The sequence below is a fragment of the Phoca vitulina genome, unplaced genomic scaffold (genome assembly GCF_004348235.1).
Source record: "Phoca vitulina isolate PV1807 unplaced genomic scaffold, GSC_HSeal_1.0 scaffold9, whole genome shotgun sequence".
Lineage (NCBI taxonomy): Eukaryota > Metazoa > Chordata > Mammalia > Carnivora > Phocidae > Phoca > Phoca vitulina.
This window is the reverse complement of record NW_022589712.1, coordinates 32627548-32646398: the sequence shown is the minus strand read 5'-3', so window position 1 is coordinate 32646398 and position 18851 is coordinate 32627548. Positions and strand designations below refer to the sequence as shown.

At 39.2% G+C, this 18851-nt stretch overlaps 1 protein-coding gene across 17 annotated transcripts in view; it reads right to left on the bottom strand.

Annotated features, from left to right (window-relative positions):
- EPB41L2 (erythrocyte membrane protein band 4.1 like 2) overlaps positions 1-18851 on the bottom strand; it is a 210278-nt gene that overhangs the window by 77582 nt on the left and 113845 nt on the right. For all 17 annotated transcript variants that reach the window (XM_032407868.1, XM_032407861.1, XM_032407872.1 and 14 more), the window contains exon 4: positions 5167-5271. In XM_032407868.1, the coding sequence (XP_032263759.1) occupies positions 5167-5271 (105 nt within the window). The remainder of the gene's footprint in view (positions 1-5166; positions 5272-18851) is intronic.

The window sequence follows — 18851 nt, the reverse complement described above, 5'->3', positions numbered from 1 at the left end:
GCTCAGTTGGTTAAGCGACTGCCTTCGGCTCAGGTCATGATCCTGGAGTCCCGGGATCGAGTCCCGCATCGGGCTCCCTGCTCGGCGGGGAGTCTGCTTCTCCCTCTGACCCTCCACCCTCTCATGCTCTCTCTATCTCATTCTCTCTCTCAAATAAATAAATAAAATCTTTAAAAAAAAAAAAAAAAAAAAAAAAAAAAAAGAACTGTTGCATTTTCTATTTTTTTTCTTCCTAGTTTACCTGGTTTCGAATCTTACCCTCAATATTTACTGCCTCGGTGGCCTTGGGTGAATTATTTAACTTCTCTATGCCTCAACTTTCTGTATTTATAAAGTGTGGTTAATAATACCAACCTTTTAGGATTGTATGAGACAACATGTGTGAAGTGCTAAAATAGTGCCTGGTGCATTGTGAGAATCCCAGAATGATTAGCTATTAATAGTCATGTCTCTTTTATTTGGGTTTTTGTTTTTTTTTTTTTTAAGTAGGCTCCATGCCCAGCATGGAGCCCAACCTGGGGCTCACAAACTCACAACCCTGAGATCAAGACCTAAGCTGAGAACAAGAGTCAGACGTTTAACTGAATGAGCCACCCTGAAGCCCCTGTTCAGAATATTTTTTATGATAAAAGCCATCTGGAATCTTTTTAAATGAAGTTATAAATAAGTATGCCTAACTAGGAGCCTCAATATAAATAGGATATTCCCACCCAGAAATAGAACCACCCCACTCTACTCTGGAGTTCTACCTGGAGAATTTCTTCTGTGCTAGCAGCCACTCCCCATGAGGGAAACAGAGAGAGGGCGAGGAAGGGAGATAATCCTAAGCAGGCTCCACACCCAGCACAGAGCCTGATGTGGGGCTCAATCTCACAACCCTGAGATCATGACCTAAGTGGAAATTAAGAGTCAGATGCTCAGCTGACTGAGTCACCCAAGCACCCCGAGCACCCATTCTTTAAAGCATATATAAAATTTACTTGTTCTTCCAAAAGTTGTTATCTGACCTAACTAAAGTCAACATGTCTTAAAATGACACTCATGATATACCCTGCCATCCCCCTGACCGGGCCCTCACCAACTCACTAAATGGCACCTCCATCCATCCAGAAATCCAGGCCTTACGGTGTTATGTCATCAGATTGATTCTATCTCCTTCCTTAATCTCTCTTAAATTCTTTACTTGATTGGGGCATCTGGGTGGCTCAGTCGATGAAGTGTCAGACTCTTGGTTTCAGTTCAGGTCATAATCTCAGGGTCCTGGGATCGAGCCCCATGTTGGGCTCCCCGCTCAGCAGGGAGTCTGCTTGTCTCCCTCTGCGCTCTCTCTCTAATAGAGAAATAAATCTTAAAAAAAATTCTTTACTTGTCTTTTGCTACCACAACTTCAACTGAGGCCACGTCCTGCTTTGGGTGAGCAGTGCTGTTCAAATCCCTCTCATCCAGTCCCCCTGGCAGCCCAAGCCCACCCGCTTTAGGTCACTCCTTCCTTTAGCAGCATTCTCTCCTAGCCGTCCTCACCATTAATACCCTTTCCTATAGAGTGGTAATCAAAATTTAATAACTATGTAACAGTTTTTCACGGAACATAAGTGGGGATATCCATGAAGGCAGAGTCTTTGTCCTAACTATTTACTGTTAGATTTGCAGTAGTATGCAGTAGTACACTGGTTTGCATGCAGGGAGTTTTTTTAACCTAAAGTTTACCATCTTCTATTTTTTTAGCATATAGTTCAGCAGCGCTAACTATATTCACATTATTGTGCAACAGATTCTGAAACTCTTTCATTGTGCAAAATTGAAACTCTATACCCATTGAACAACAGCTCCCCATTTCCCCCCCTGCCCCAGTCCCTGGCAAACACCATTCTACCTTCTGTTTCCATGAGCTTGACTATGGATACCTCCTATAAATGGAATCACAGTGCTTGTCTTTTTGTGACTAGCTTATTTCACTTAATATCCTGTAGGTTCATCCATGTTATAGCATGTGACAGGATTTCCTTCTTTAAGGCTCCATAATATTCCATTCACCACATTTTGTTTATCCAACTCATTCATTGGTGGACACTGGGTTGCTTCCACCTCTTGGCTATTGTGAGTAATGCTGCAATGAACGTGGGTGTGCAAATCTCTCTTCAAGATCCTGCTTTCAGTTCATTTGGATATATACCCAGGAGTGGGATTGCTGGATCATATAGTTCTCTTTATAATTTTCTGAGTGACCTCTATATTGTTTTCTGCAATAGCTACACGATTTAATATTCCCACTACCAACGCACAAGGGTCCCAATTTCTTCATATCCTTGCTAACACTTCTTATTTCATATTTTTGCTAGTGGCCATCCTATTGGGTGTGAGATGGCACAAAGGCAGTATTTAATAAATATTTGTTAATGTCTACATAGACTGAGATTACACAGATAAAAGGGTATGGAGTTCCTAGAGTAATGGGAAGAAAGACTAACACAAATAAGATTTGTGCTAAATGTCTAGATAACAGATGGAAGAAATGGTCAACTCTCCTTGAGTGGGGAGGAGGAGAAATGATGGTGGAAAGCAGTCAAGGTAAATCGCCTAGAGTTGGATACTTAAATCTTAAGTAGGCATTCAAATACAAAAAAAAAAAAAAAAAAAAAAGAGGAAGGCTCTTGTTAGGAGAGAACCTTGGTGTGGAGTGAATCCAGACTGTATGTGGTTGGTTACTGAGAAATGAAACAAATGAAGTAGAGCCTTGTCAACCATACTAAGAGGGTTAGATTGGATCCATTCAATAGAGCTAAACTAGGGAGTGCCAAGATCCCATATGCACTCCTGAGAACTCAGTCTAGCAGCAGTGTGAAGCGTGATCCTAGGGACCAGACTGCTCATCCACATAGGAAGCTAATAAAATAGTCAAAGCAAGAGAGGACAGGGGTCTAAACCAAAGCAAAAATGTGGACCAAGAGAACTAGGAGAGGGATGTTAGCAAGTAGAAAAGACAGACCTCTCTGACTGATAAGCAATGGAAGGAAGTGGAAAGAGTGGAAGGGACCAATACCCACTCTTCAGGGGACACATGAAGTTCAAGGGGAAGATGCCAGTTTGCTTCAGACAGCTGAGCACAGTGTACAGTACGCAGTTAAGAAGAGTCTGAGAGTCAAGTCAAAGACACGGATTAGACACATATATTGGAAGTCATAAAAATAAAAACTAGTGAATCCTACTACCTAAATACCACTCCTTCTTATGTAAATCTAGGGTTGCAGAAATACCAGATGTCTTTATGTAGCATATCCTGTTTCTACTAACAGAACATGTTTTTCTACATGTTTTACAACATACTAGATGGTTTCCCTCTTTCACGAAGCTTAAATGCTCTTACGACCCTCCCCATATGTAATCTCAGAAAAAGTGGATAATGATAGCCAAATTCCCATCACTTTCTCTTTGACAGTTTTGAGGACCAGCAGAAGGGCACATGGTTAGAAATATTATCAAGACCACCTTTTAATTTCAGGTCTAAAAAGAGCACCTAGTTTACTTAGTCGAATATCTAATATGTTACTACTTCTGAGAAAAGCATTCTAAACAGGATTCTAATAAGAACACTTGCATACTATTCTGCAGGCAGGCATGCAATTTCATTGTCTTTCGTTTAAGTGTGGAATTAAACCACCAATTAAGTATCAAAGCTTTAAGACTAGGCAAATTGAGAAAACTTAATTTACATGTAATTATCACCCTTAATACCCTGTATTTCATTACCAGGACATATAAACAATGACAGCATGTGGGCAAATAAACTTCACCACCTATGTGCATCTACTGACTATTTTGTTCTATCGACCGTGACATAAATGTTAGATACAAGGAAGGAACTTCTTTCCCTGTGACCAGGTGCTAGGGAGGGCATCCTCAGACAGCACCATCTCAGCGAGTCTGTCCACAGCCACAATCGAACAGACCTAAAAGGGCTTCACTCTAGGGTGCAACAGGACCAAACCTTTACCCTTCCGTCCTACACTCAGTATCTTCACCACAGTTACATCCCATTACTCAAAAGTCAAGTAGAAGAGGAACAGTCCTTTCTTAACAAGGAGGAGGGTGCTAGAGACTGAATGGATGTGCGAGGCCCCCCCCATTCATATGTTGAAACCTAATCCCCAATGTGACAATATTTGGAGGTGAGGTCTTTGGGAAGTGATAAGGTCATGAAGGTGGAGCCCTCATGAATTAGGGAATAGTAAGTCCCCTCATAAAAGAGGATCAGAGAGCTCCTCATCCCTTCCACTTGTTAGGACACAGAAGGCCCTACCTATATGACACTGAACCTGTTGGCATCTTGATCTTGGACTTCCCAGCGTTCTGGTGTTGTTTATAAACCACTCGGTCTACGGTACTTTGTTAGATATGCCCAAACTAGTCGACTAAGACAGAAGGCTGCAGGTTATCTGGTTAATTGCCAGACTGGATTAATAGTTCTCTCTTTAATTTACACATGAAACTGAGAAGCCCTGACATTCCCTGGAATGTGAATGCTTAGCAATAAGCATTAGAGTACTCCAATGCTCCTGCTTAGTGTCTTGGGAAATTCCTGGAGCAGAACAATCTCAACACACTTGGTGTCAGGCAGATTTGCACAGGGTCCTGGCTGGTCAAATCTACCACCTGAGTCAGGCTGGGCCCCACCTCCTTTCTCGCCTCCCAGTAACCCAACAACAGGGCAAAGACCACATTCACCGCACACAGCCACCAGTCTGTGCAGCAAGGCCAACGCGCCCTCCCAAGCCTCCAGATAAACACACATCAGTACTCTTGACATTCCTTCCAATATGCTTCCTTCCCGGCTTTTTAGGCGTGCTTAAGTCCTAGCATACAAGTGAATTCAAGAGCTAAAAATTCAACATAAAAAATTTTTAAATCAGTTCTTTCAGCCTCTAATAATTAACACAGAATAAAACATTCCATTCTGTCTGCTTACAGTATTAGTGGAAAAACATATACACAATAGCAAAAAGTTATAGGTGATTCTCTCTGCACAGGTTTTTATTATTTACCAAATTTCTACAATGAATATAAAAATATGTCATAAATCATTTTAAAGCAAAATTTTATACTGCTTAAGAAAAAAAATACAGTATTTTTCTAAGAAGATACACATGAACCTGAAATCATTTCACTTACTTTCTGCTCAGGGCTTTCCTGAAATAAAAGTCCAAAGTAGTCCTTTTCCAGGAGATTGAGATGTTCACACACTTTGTCAAATAACACTTGTCCCTTCACACGTTTCTGCGGGAAAAGAAATGGTATCTTTACTTTTCAAGCACTAAAGATTCCATGAGTACTGTAAATAAAGGACTTCACATCAGATAACATTATTTAGCATAATATAAAATATTTGTTTCCCAATCTTTTATAATACAAGAGTGATTAACAACTTTTTCACTTTAGAATCCTCCCTCCCCGCACCACATATACAAAGCATAAATTCTAGAATGAAAGCATGATCAAATGCTCTATGCTTTATTCCCTACTCTACAAAAATATAAAGGACTCAAAAAGTAAGGTGCTAGGAGTTCATTTATTTTTAAAATAGTACAGAAATATGTCCAAACTGCCTCCCTCAATTCCTCAAGGTGGCTTATGTCCTTTCTATAAGGTATACTCCCCCAGGAAAATCATTTGGCCCAAGTCTTCACTGTATCCTAACATGATTTATCCCATCGGTACTTAGGTTTGATTTCTGTTCCATGATATTGGTAAAATAGGAAAAAAAAACTGTTTTCAATTCAAGCTAAGCTTTTTCTTGAGAATGATGAGACATTCACTCTTCAGAACAAAATTTTAAGATACAAGGTAATGGAACTGAGAGAATAAAATCAGTTGCCTCCAAGGATGTAACATACTTTTGCCTTAAATACTTTATTTTGTTTTGTTTTTGTTTTGCTGGGGCCCCTGGGTGGCTCAGTCGGTTGAGCGTGTGCCTTCAACTCGGGTCATGGTCCTGAGGTCCTGGGATCAAGCCCCACGTCAGGCTCTTTGATCCTGCTTCTCCCTTTCCCCTCAGCTCAAGCTCTCTCTCGCTCTCTCTCTCTTAGATAAAATCTTAAAAAAAAATACTTTAAAAAAAACTGCCATCAACAGAGATGTGAAAGCCTTTAGCAGCTACAAAAGAAAAGCTCATTGTCTAATCAATGGCAAAACATAAAGTGGTGACTCATTCCTAATTAAGATGTACACCCCTGGGCAGGCCCAACTGTGAGGTCAGGTCAGACACACGCTTTCCCTTCCCCCACATGGACATAAGCAGCCACTGGACCTCATGTGAAAACTGAATGCGCCCTCAGACATTTTCATCCTCCAGATGAATGCCCTTACACTCTCAAAATGGATACTCATTCGTTCATCCACTGTGTGGAAATTAATGTCTCCCACAGATGTATCTTAAACAATGCAATAAGATATGAAGGACATTTCAATTCAAATAAGTACAACTCTGATAAGGGATTGCAAAAGATAGTCTCAGAGAAACTCAATTCAAAGGCTGGTTTCTATCCTCGAACCTTTTCTTCCTCCTCTTTGTGGAAAAGAGGAAGCAGAGGTGGCAAACTCATGCCTAAAAGACGTGCAAAGGAGAATCTGGAACTTTCATTATTAAACCTTTTATAGTAATGTTTCTTTAAAAAAGAAGAAGAAGAAGAGAATTACACCAAATAGTAGAGGGAAGAAGGAAAAAGCAACAGATTATTTCAACACAGCCAGCACTGTACCTTCACTGTATCACTAGAGATTCAGAAAATTAAGTACATTTAAAATATGTCTGCATATTCAAAGTACATAAAATAGAGTAGTAAGGAAGAGTACTGAATTCTGGATTCCAAATGACAAAGTTACACATACATTTCCATTATTTACGAATTATGTGACTAAGGACAAGACACTTTACTTCTATTTGCCTTAATTTGCACATCTGTGAAATGGGGTAATAGAAGCCACCACAGGGTGTAGTGAGTGCTAAATGAGCTGTAATACATACGGGAGCTTGGAACAGTGTGTGTGGCACATAGTGCTTAATCACTATTGGCTCCTATTGTTAGAAACTGGAGAGTTCTGTAACATGAAAAGTGACTAATTTCGCTTACACGAGATTTTGGCTTAAGCGTTTACAATGAATGGTTCTAAATTTCATTATTTGATCTGCATGAAATTATTAGCCTATATAATTAAAACTTTGAGTTTAGAGGTACTTTAAATTAACTTTATGAGAAGGGAACTCAAAGCATGACAGCTGGCTTTCTTAAATGTACAGTAAAATCTATGGTCTCTTTTTTATAGGAACCTGGAGTAGATGTGAAGAGATATAGTTGCAAATAATAGCAAAGAATTTTTTTTGAGAGACAGTGTGTGCATGTACATGGGCGGGGGAAGGGTGCAGAGGGAGAGGCAGAGGGAATCTTAAGCAGGCTCCACGCTCAGCACGGAACCCGACACAGGGCTCAATCTCACGACCCTGAGATCATGACCTGAGTGGAAATCAAGAGTAGGACACTTAACTGACTAAGCCACCCAGGTGCCCCAAAGAATATTTTAGAGATAATTAATAATTTAAGATAGAATTAGTGAATTTTCGGACATTAATTTCAACAACATTGTTTACTTCTGAATGTCCAGTGAGTAGAAAACTGCCCAGCATAATAGGTGGTCAAAAAATACTTACTGAGTCAACTGAGAAAACATTACAGTGTACTATATGTAACATACTTATTTTTAATGAGATGACATGTAACCTATTCAGGCTTCTAGTGACTGACCATAGCTATAATTTCAGCATCCATTTTGTAATTAGGAACTTTCCTTATCTGAGATAGCAAAGACAGCAATCAACTATAGCTCCTGCCACATCTATCTACTTGGACGTCATCCCCTATGCATTTACAATGAGATATAAAGGACTCGCAGGGGACATTTTATCTACTATAAAGCAGAGATTATCTTCTTATTTAGAAAGAAACTAAAAACTCAACAGAAGCTAATATAAGAAGTTGACCTTTAATCAGATAAAGTTCCCAAACTTACATCTGGCTCTATGTGACAACTACTTTCGAATGAGCAAACTACTGAAACCAGTTAGCTGTAGATATCATGAAGAAATGTTAACAGAATCAAAAGGAGAGTCATGCTATTTGGTGATAATGCTATTTGAAATTAGGGTAAAAAGGATATTTCAGACAACTAACATCTATGAGCACATACCTCAGTTCAAACAGAAAACATATTCCAACATAGGCTTAGAGTAAAACCTTATTAATAAATCATACTTTCTCACTGGTTTCCATTTCAAAAATAGAAACATGCTCTCATGGACAGAATTACCCTAAAGGATTAAGAGAAAAACACAAACAAAGCTCACCACCACAATTTGACTTTGGTATGCTGGGCAGCACACAGGGAGCCACACAGGGGCTGGAGTCAGACCCAGTCCCTCCTTCATTGAACAGCCTGTAGGCACTTTACTATTACTACAAAAGCGTGATCATAGCAAACCAGAGTCTCCTTAACTGTAAAAGGAAATCACAAGTATCTCACAGCTCACTGTGAGGGTCAAATTAACCCAATGAGACAGTACATTCAAAGTGCCAAACCAAGTGCCTTACTCGGCCAGCTAAATCCTGTTAGCAACTGTTCTTTCACTAGCCCACATCTAACAAACACCAAAGTATCTTCTAGATGCTCAGATTGCTTCTCTGCTATTCTCTCCTCCCCTTCTCCAAGAAACAGATATTTTAAATGCTTGATTAGATCTTAACTGCACACAGATATTACTTAAGCTTCCATTCAGCATCTCCACCCTCAATGAACTCAAAGTCTGGCTGGAAGACAAAAATGCACAAAAACCGTGGGACATGTACTGAAAGACGCATGTACCAAGGGCTATGGCAACACCAAGAACAGATGAGTAAGGGGGTCGGAGAAAAACCACAGCTTCACCAAGACTGTCGCATCTGAAATGAATCTGAAAGGAAATTATTTCTGTCACAAGGCAGACAAAGAGCATATTCAAAAGAACTTCTTTTTCACTTCGGATGTTTATAGAATCTGATGGAGCCAATTTCTCTTCAAAAGATATTGGAGAATATAGTAAGATGAAAAAAGTAACCCATCCATAATGGTCAAACCAATATGACTGCCAGGTGTACTGTTCCACTCTCAGATGACTGCCAGAGCTTGCCAGGCTAAAAGGCTCAACACAGACTGATCCAGCATCTAGTATGTATCAGTTCCTCCAGGCTAAAAGGCTCAACACAGACTGATCCAGCATCTAGTATGTATCAGTTCCTCCAGGCTAAAAGGCTCAACACAGACTGATCCAGCATCTAATATGTATCAGTTCCTCCAGGCTAAAAGGCTCAACACAGACTGATCCAGCATCTAGTATGTATCAGTTCCTCTATTAAGACGTCATGAAAACAACGATAAATAAGACATAGATGGTCCTGGAAACGTTACAGTCAAATGACAGAAAATAAAAAGGAAGTCCCCCAAGGGAAAACAAAATCCTATGAATCTACCTCTCTAGAAATAACTAGCTACCTGGTCCAATTGGTCCAAAGAATACTAACCAAAGGCCTATGAGATAGCTTCATACAATAGCTCTACTCAAAGACAATATCTTACTCTGGGGATAAAGATTACCACATACAATCACATCTTCCCTCAGCAAGTTGAAATATAAGGTGTGCGTGCGCACACGCACACACTCATACAGCACAGTGGTATAAACACAGAGGTGAAGACAGTGAGAAGGCAATAAGCAGAAGCCAAGGGTATCAGGAGGCAGACTTCTAGTAGGCAAGCATGTTCCATTGGTCCCGCTAGTCCCATGAGATGTTCCATATATATACCTACATCCCCCGAAATGGGAGTAGGAGTGGGATAAAGGAAAATTCTGCTTAACTACTATGCATCAAACTTCCTGTTTGCATGTAAGATATCCTGAGTTCTATGATGAAAAAAACTTGTTTCCCATCATTCAACCTGATGTTTCCCAAAATTATTTGGCTAAATAAAGCACTATCTTGTTTTAATACAACACTTGCTAACTTACTCCACATCAGAATTACTGTTCTACAGACCCCACTCTAGAAATGAGGGAGAAAAATATTACCATGATCTGGCCCACAAGCAGATTTGGAGACTGGCATTAACATTTTTTATTAATATGATTTATCACACACACACACACACACACACACAGTTTACTATCTTTTTGATTCAAAAATACCAAAAAAGAGAATTTGGTTTAAACTGATTCAGAATTGGATATGTCCAGCTGTCTGGCTGAAGCAAATGATTCCCAGATATAAAATCCCAAGAAATATAACCAAAAAATCAAAGCACACACAAGGAAACCAATTACTATTATTGAGTATTAGACACAGTATCAAAATTAGATCTTCAGAGACTGTAGATAATGGAATTATCAAGTACAGAACACTTTTTTACCTGTTTAAAGAAATAAATATTATATAATATCAAGAAATAACTATCAAAAAGCAGATTCTGAAAAGAACCAAATAGAATATCTAAAAGTAAAACCTATAACAATAAATTGTAATCCAAATGGACAGAGTTTGACACAGAAAACCAGTGACCTGGAAAATGGATCTTAAAAAACTACCCAGAACACAGCAAAGAAAGATGGAAAATATGAAAGAATTTCAGACATAGAAGACAGAATTCTGATGAAGTCTATGTAGACCTCCTCATTCTAACTGAAGGGGTACCTGGCTGGCTCAGTCAGTGCAGCATGGGACGCTTGATCTCGGGGTTGTGGGTTTAAGCCCCACGTACGATGTAGAGGTTACTTAAAAATAAAATCTTAAAAAAAAAAAAAAAACTCTAATTGAAAACAATACAGAGAATAAGTGAGAGGCAACATTAAAAGACATAATGGGAACGACTGGGTGGCTCAGTCAGTTAAGCATCTGACTCAATTTCTGCTCAGGTCTTAATCTCAGGGTTGAGAGATCAGCCCTACGTCTAGCTCTGCACTCAGCATGGAGTCTGCTTGAGATTCTCTCTCTCCCCCCTCCCTCTGCCTTTCCCCACTGACGTGCACATGAGCACTCTCTCTAAAAAAAATAAAATCTTTAAAAAAAATTTTTTTTAAAGATAATGGCTGATTAATGCCTAAAACTCTCAAATTAAGGAAACTCCATGGGTCTCTAGCCACATAAAATGAAATCCAGTAATCTACAATCACTTTCTTCCATTATTTTATTATTCTGACTCATTAATATTCAAAAGGTTTTGACATTTTTAAAAACGATACAGCAAAGCCATCAAGACAAGAGGGAAAGAAACATAAGCTAAAGAATAAGGATTGACAAAAGTAAATTATAACAGAAAACCCAGAGAAGTTACTCTTAAGCAACCTAAAACTGATCTGCTTTTGGAAGCTAATTCAACAAGGCAAACAAAATAGCACATTTCTTCTTCTCTCATAAAGAAAATATATCAGATTATCCCATATTAAATACTACATATAAAATGTAATAACATGGAACATTTAATAAGTACTCATCTGCAATCAAACTTGCCTGAGTATGCTCTGTCAGCAATATGAACCCAGTGGCTCACAACTTCTCTTTGCCTTCACTCTGTTCACAACACACTCCACAAAGGAAAATTCCCATCATTCAGGAGACAGGAACCAACACACAACTCGTAATTGTAATATAAAAAGATGTGTGGGGGTATGCCAGTTGAAATGATTCCTTCTCCCCTCCAGATTCTTGTATGTACCATCTTTCATGAGAATCACTGATTCTCAACCAGACTAGAAAAGATATTGCAGGAAAATGCCAGTGACCTGGATCTGAATGATAGCCCTGAATGACAGCCCTACTTCTTAACAGTTATGTAACCGAAGGCAAGTTACTTAACTTCACCATTCCTCAGTTTCTTCTCTTTAAAATACAAATACTCCTTGTATAATAGCAATAATTAAATGAGGTGTATTTAAAGTGCTTAATAAAATATTTGACACCTTATATGGATTCATTAAAAGACCACTGAATCACAGGACCTTTCTGAGTTGCTCTAAAAATAACTGATTTTAAATATGATTAAAGAACTTTCACACTTATTTCATCCAATCTCATTTCACAAATGAGAAAACTGAGGTTACAGAGAGTTTAACCTACTTTTCAGACTGATTTCCTGAATTTCTTTTGAAGAACTGAATTCTCATCTGTGATATCCATAAACATTAGTACTCTATATTTCTATCCAGGAAGACAATTTTCTTTTTTTTTTTAAGATTTTATTTACTTATTTGAGAGCGAGAGAACAAACATATAGGAGCAGGGGAGCGGGGAGGCAGAGGGAAAAGCAGACTCCCTGCTGAACACGGAGCCCGACACGGGGCAATGCATGGCTCAATTCCAGGATGGAGAGATCATGACCTGAGCAGAAGGCAGATGCTCAATCCACTGAACCACCCAGGCACCCCGGCAATTTTCTCCTATTATCATTGTTTTGACTTTTTTAATAAACAACAATTTGGATTCTATTGCATGAAAGGACTACAAATACACATTTGTTAACCAAGCAAAAAACAGATTTTGTTTTACTATCTACACCTAGGATACCAGTACAACTAGTTGTCATAGCACTTTGGGGTATTGCCCCAGATAAAGAGGACTGTGGACTGGCCAAGACATACTCTAAATTTCTTTTTTACCTTGTTTTATTTCTAACTGTTGAAACCGTACCTCTAGACAAATCTCCAAATTCTCCTTCCCTATGAAAATTATTCCAATCTCCCAATATTCATCTTTCTCCTTCAAGCACTTTATTGCACATTTATGGTACTTACACTTATATTCTACTCCTTTTTTGATACTACGTTTGGAGACTGAATTCTTTAGGCAAAAAAAGTATGTCTTACTTACTTTAACATCTCTTAGGGCAGCGTTTCATTGAGTAACTAGCTCACTAGTAGGCCAAAATATATCCGTTGGATGGAATGGCTCGGTGCCATAATGCCAGCCAAAAAGTTGGCAGAGCTGAGTCTAGAATTCAAGCCTCTGGCTAGCAGTCTTATGCAATCTCCCGGATCTAGCTCATGGACTACCACCCATAGCTATTCAGGGAACTAAACCAAACACACACTGCCAACTACATTCTGGGAGAAGAACAGCCACAGACCTACATTTCATCTTCATAATTCTACATTGTACTTAAACTCTTCTTTAGTATTTAGAACATTTCCAAACACTTCTTGAGAACTAGAGGAATGACAAAAGCAGAAAAGTGAATCTGCCTCTTTCTCTTAAGAGCAGGCCATGCCCCACCTTCACACAGAAGGGGACAGTGAGGTTTTATAGACTCTTTACATTCCTTCACTAAGACAGACAGCAGTTTCACTGTCATTTCCTCTTGCTAACGGAAAGCTTGTCTTTGCTTTGTATCCCTTCTTACACTAGAATCTTTACAGACTACAATCTGTGTCAACTGCGATGCTAATAAAGCACCAAGTTAATTAAACAAAACCATACAACGGTTTTCTTTTTTAAGATTTTATTTATTTATTTGACAGAGAGAGAACACAAGCAGGAGAAGCGGCAGAAGGAGAGGGAGAAGCAGGCTCCCAGCTGAGCAGGGAGCAGGACCAACCGATGAGGGACTCGATCCCAGGACCCTGAGATCATGCCTGAGCCGAAGGCAGACGCTTAACCAACTGAGGCACCCAGGCACCCCAAAACCATACAACTGTTAATAAAACTTGCCAAGTGCACTTCAAAGAGAAATCTTACTTTCTACATTAAATGCCAACAAGCTTTACAATCTCTTTTCCCCTATCTGCCTCTCCCTAACCCCATTTATAGCACAGACCAGCAATATAAAAATCAATGGGCTGAAAAATTAAACAAAAAAAGCCCTTTGGTCTACTTGCCAGGTTATCAGATTTTTTTTTCTTCTTTAAAAAAAAAGCATAATATATTAGAGCTATCCAAAAGAGAAAAAAGAACAAGACAATTTAGATGGGTTTAAAATATGTTATTCAAGGGTTGGAAGACTAACTTTTGGGGCCTTTAAAACAAAACAAAACAAAGCCATCTATGGCAGACCCAGCTGAAGGAAGGCCGGCTGGAATTTAAGAAGCTGAGCAAAGTTCCCCGAGCCCGTGCTGTTATTTGTGGCATTCACGACGGAGGCCAAAACATGACATTTCTGGAGGCCTCTCAACTTGGAGGAATTTGTGCATCTGCTTACCCGGCAGATTGCAGCGGCCGCCACACCCCACTGGCACTGTGTAAAGCCCCACTGCTGTCTCCGTGTAGGCCCCTCCACACTGTAGTTATTGTATGCCAAGGACATGGTGCTGGGAAGCGCACAATGCAATCCATACATGACAGCCCTCGAGCTCTGTATTTTGCACTAGCTCTAAACTACACTATGCAAATATAAAAGGCCAAGGAAAGAAAGGTATGCAAAGAGCAAACGCAACAACTGATACATTGTCATGGGGGGGGCTAATCAACGAAAACCATACAGAAGAGGAAAGAGAGCTCTCAAATAGTCTAAGGCCATCATTTTCCAGATCAATCTTTTCCTACCAATCTGAGTGAGCTGTCGATACACCTCCGGTTCATTCAAACCCCAATATAGAGGAAGACACCATATCCAATTATTGTGTGTGTGTTGAAAATGTAAATTCCAGAAATAAATGAGCCATTTGCAGCAAGAAAAGATTTTTAAGTTTCCCTGATAATTAATAAGAATTAAGTTTGAAAAAGTTTCTCCACCTACTCAAAAGGGTGTGTATATTATATATAATATATACGTGTGTATAAAATGTGTACAAATATACATACATTATATACAGATATGTATCTTTCTTATTTTGAATAGAATGAAAAAGTTTTCAAATTCTTTCATTAGTGAACAGGGAAACTATATATATATATACACACACACACACACACACACACATCCATAGATAGATAAACATGCAGTATCAAGATTATGTAGCATGTAGGTTTCTTATAAATCACCATAAAGTATAAGAAATTTTTCTTATGTAGTATTCCTTCAAGACGAGGCTACAAAACGAAAGAAAGAAAAAAAACCTCTCACAGACCATTATAAAAATCTCTTCTTTTCCATTACACAGGATTCAGGGATTAGGATAAACACGGAGCAAATTCTGCATGATGTGGACAAGAACAACATAAAATAATGTAGTTTTAGATGCCAGAAATACAAAGGTGAGCCTCTATGCTAGGGTTTCCTTTGAAATTATTACAGGATGTAGTTACTCGAGGGTATTGTGCCGGCTATTCTGGCCTAGTGTTTGTTTTTGTTTTAGTAGCAGCCTTTTTTTTTGAGAGAGAGCACATGTGCACGTTTCAGAATTCTTAACTGAGCATACAATTCAACTCATAAGCAACCAGGTAAATTTAGATTACAGACGAGATAGAAAAATAGGATTCATCTTTATACTGTGTGGGGAACAGCAAAAACAACAAAATCCTGCTACCAATATTATAAACAAACAAAACACACCATCAACCACAAATTCGAGTCTATGGACTTGGCCTTTTTTCCTCCCAAAGCAAATAAATGCTTACTTTTCAGCCTTAAAAAATAAAACATTGAATCTTTAATCCCTCATCCACAATCACATTCTGTATCTCTAAGGTGGTTGCAGTTTTTATTTCTGGCAGCCCAGAGGTTTTCATCAGTTTTCAGGACACAAGAATCGCTCAGTGACCAGAGAGCACCCCCTCGGAAGATCTCTACCTCCACAGTGCATAGCAGGCCCGCTCCTCTCACCAGCATGTGGGCTGGCCGGTGCAGGGGTGGTAATCCCAAAGCCACGCCCTGAAACGGAGATGCAGAAAACCTCACAAAAGCCCCAGAGCCATGGATCTTGAAGTTTGTTACACAAACCCTATTTGTTGATGAAATGTAAATATCTGCACACAAATTTTATGCAAGGGATTTTACTTATTTTTTCACTTTAACCAGATGAAAATAATAAATGCTCCTGTCAGTTCTAACATCTGTCAATTGCTCAGCCATTCATTCAACCCATTCATTCATGGTCCTTAAATGCCTTCCTTTTGTAATAAAAGTTTAATGAAATGGTATTATAGTGTATGAGGAAGAATCATCTCAATCTCTATTTTCTCTAAGTGAATAAGCTGTCAGATAGCCTGCAATTTCTCCTATGCAAAATCCAACTATACTTCTATTCCTAGAGTTCTAGTTTATTTTGGTGGTAAAATAAAGGAATTCATCTTTGACCTCTTTTTTTAATCCAACTGGTTATGGACAATGTCTCCTGACTCTCCAATAAGAAGGCCTTGGACACTAGGCATTGGTTTATTCAAAATTTCAAGATAAATTGTATTGTTTTTAAATCTTGTGGGTTTTTTCTTACTTGTAAAAGTACTAACTGAAGTTTAGAGTCTAAGGAAGTTCTTTAATTGACAAAGTCATTGTGAATATATAAGTGGTATATATTTCCCTTATGGGCCTTCCAAGTCACTAAATTATTGATAAAATATAAAAATATTATCAGGAATTTATCCAAGGCATGGGATTTTAGTATGTTCATCAAGAACAAGAAAAATAGTAGGATCCTGAAAAAACAATCAGGGTTTTAAAACATAACAATTGCAGCTAGTGCTTATCAAGCCTTTACTATATGCAGAGCATTGCTCAAAGCAAATCCTAACCGGACAAATTCAGCCACAAATCATAGTGAGGAAAACGCTATCGAGTGAACCCAGACAGACACTTAAGACCTCCTGCAGTCTCAATGGAGGGTCTCTACTCCACTCACTTTCCTGCCACTAGACGAAAATACCTCGCCAGCCATAATATTTCAACAAGGAGCTAATTTATGAATTGCCCCTCTCCCTGGGGAGCAGATGCTCTGCACGAAGTGCCCGGCAGACAGGACGGTACAGCCTTTCCAAGCAGTTCCTAACTCGGGCTGCACAGATTTAAGCCTGGCATCAAAACCACTGAATCAGCATCTTCAAAAGGTGACACCTGGACATCTGTAGTTTTCTTAATTTTTGTATCAGATTTTATTTCTTACAACAGTTTTAGGTTCATAGAAATTGAGAAAGTACAGAGATTTCCCATAAATTCTCCAGCCCCACAACTGTGTACCCTCTCCCATTATCGACATTCCCCCCCCCCCCAGGTACATTTGCTACATCTGATGAACCTCCATTGACACATAGTCATTATTACCCAAGTCCATGGTTAACAGCAGGGCTCACTCCTGGTGTTGTGCATTCTATGGGTTTGGACAAATGCATAATGACATGTCTCTGCCATTGCAGTACCATCCAGAGTAATTTCACTGCCCTAAAAATCCTCTGTGCTCCTCTTTGTAAAAAGCTCAAACAAGGATTCTAACCATGAGACAAGGCTGATACAAAGGTCACCAAGAGATCCCCTCTGCCCGAGTAAGACTATCTGCCTCACACCCCAAGACCGCTAGCTTTCAATCTATCACAACATCCAATGCACTATACTCCTCCTTTCCTCCCTTTCAAAGGCTTAGACACAAAAGCCAGGACCCACAGCATAATGCATCGATTGTTCAAGTTTTCACTTCAAACCCTTTAAAAAAGGACTGGTTCACAGAGCCTGGTAATATACAATTTATCTGACAATCTTTAATGACAACTCTACCTGAAAGCTACCTTTGAAATAAAAAGATCTCCAGGTGGAAAAACACAAGACACCCACCTGACCCCAGACCATATGTAGATCTGATCTCATCAAAACCAGGCCCAAGGAAACTGTTCTTACCTCTACCGGCCAGGAGTGCTTAACGTATTTTTTTTTTTTTTAATAACGGACCAAAGTGGAAGTCAAGGTGTAATGCAGAATAATCTCAATCGCTTAAATATTGACTTTATGACAGCTGTGAAATGGAGGGCAACGGATCTGATGCAAAAAGAGAGGTCTTGAGTTTCTTAGCAACAAAAATTTCCTTTATACCTCACCACCTGAATTTCTGATTCTTGAATTCAATGACAAGCAATTCTGGGCAATCTGAGAAAAAAAATACGCTTCATTTTGAGATAGCACAGTTTTTAAACATTGATCTGAGGCAACAGTGTTTCCATTCAGCTTGACATTTTTCCCCATTAAAAGTTTTTCATTCCTGGGTGGGGGGATGGGTTAGCCTGGTGATGGGTATTAAAGAGGGCACGTACTGCATGAAGAACTGGGTGTTATACGCAAACAATGAATCATGGAATGCTACATCAAAAACTAATGATGTAATGTATGGTGATTAACATAATAAAAAAAAAAGTTTTTCATTCCTGATGGGTGACTAACAAACTAAAATAAAACCAAAGAAAAAGTGACAACAAGGTCTTTGTTCACCAAGTTGGGGGGGGGAGGAGGGGCTGAGTGAATCTTCAAGACTTTGCCTGACTTAAAATACACATACACATAAATTAACTCAACTATATAAGGAGAAAAACTGAGGTTATCAGAGAGAAACATAGGGATTCAGAAGCAAGAAAGTCAGGAACTGTTTGGGTTAATGCAGCTCTGAGGCATGCTCCCCAAAAGGCTACCTTACCACCACTGTGTCCACCTGACCCAAAGATGCCACAAATCCAGCCTTCTAGCCCCCCACACAAACTACCTTAATTGGCTTCAGTAGTGAAATTTCACCACTTAGGATTCTTTAGAGAGAAGAGCTTTCTTTTAAAATGCAAATATCTCTTAGAAGGCAATACAGGTAATCAATCATTCACACATTGAAGTCATTCACTCAAATCACTGATCTTCTCATTACTGAGCTGAGAAGTCTGCTA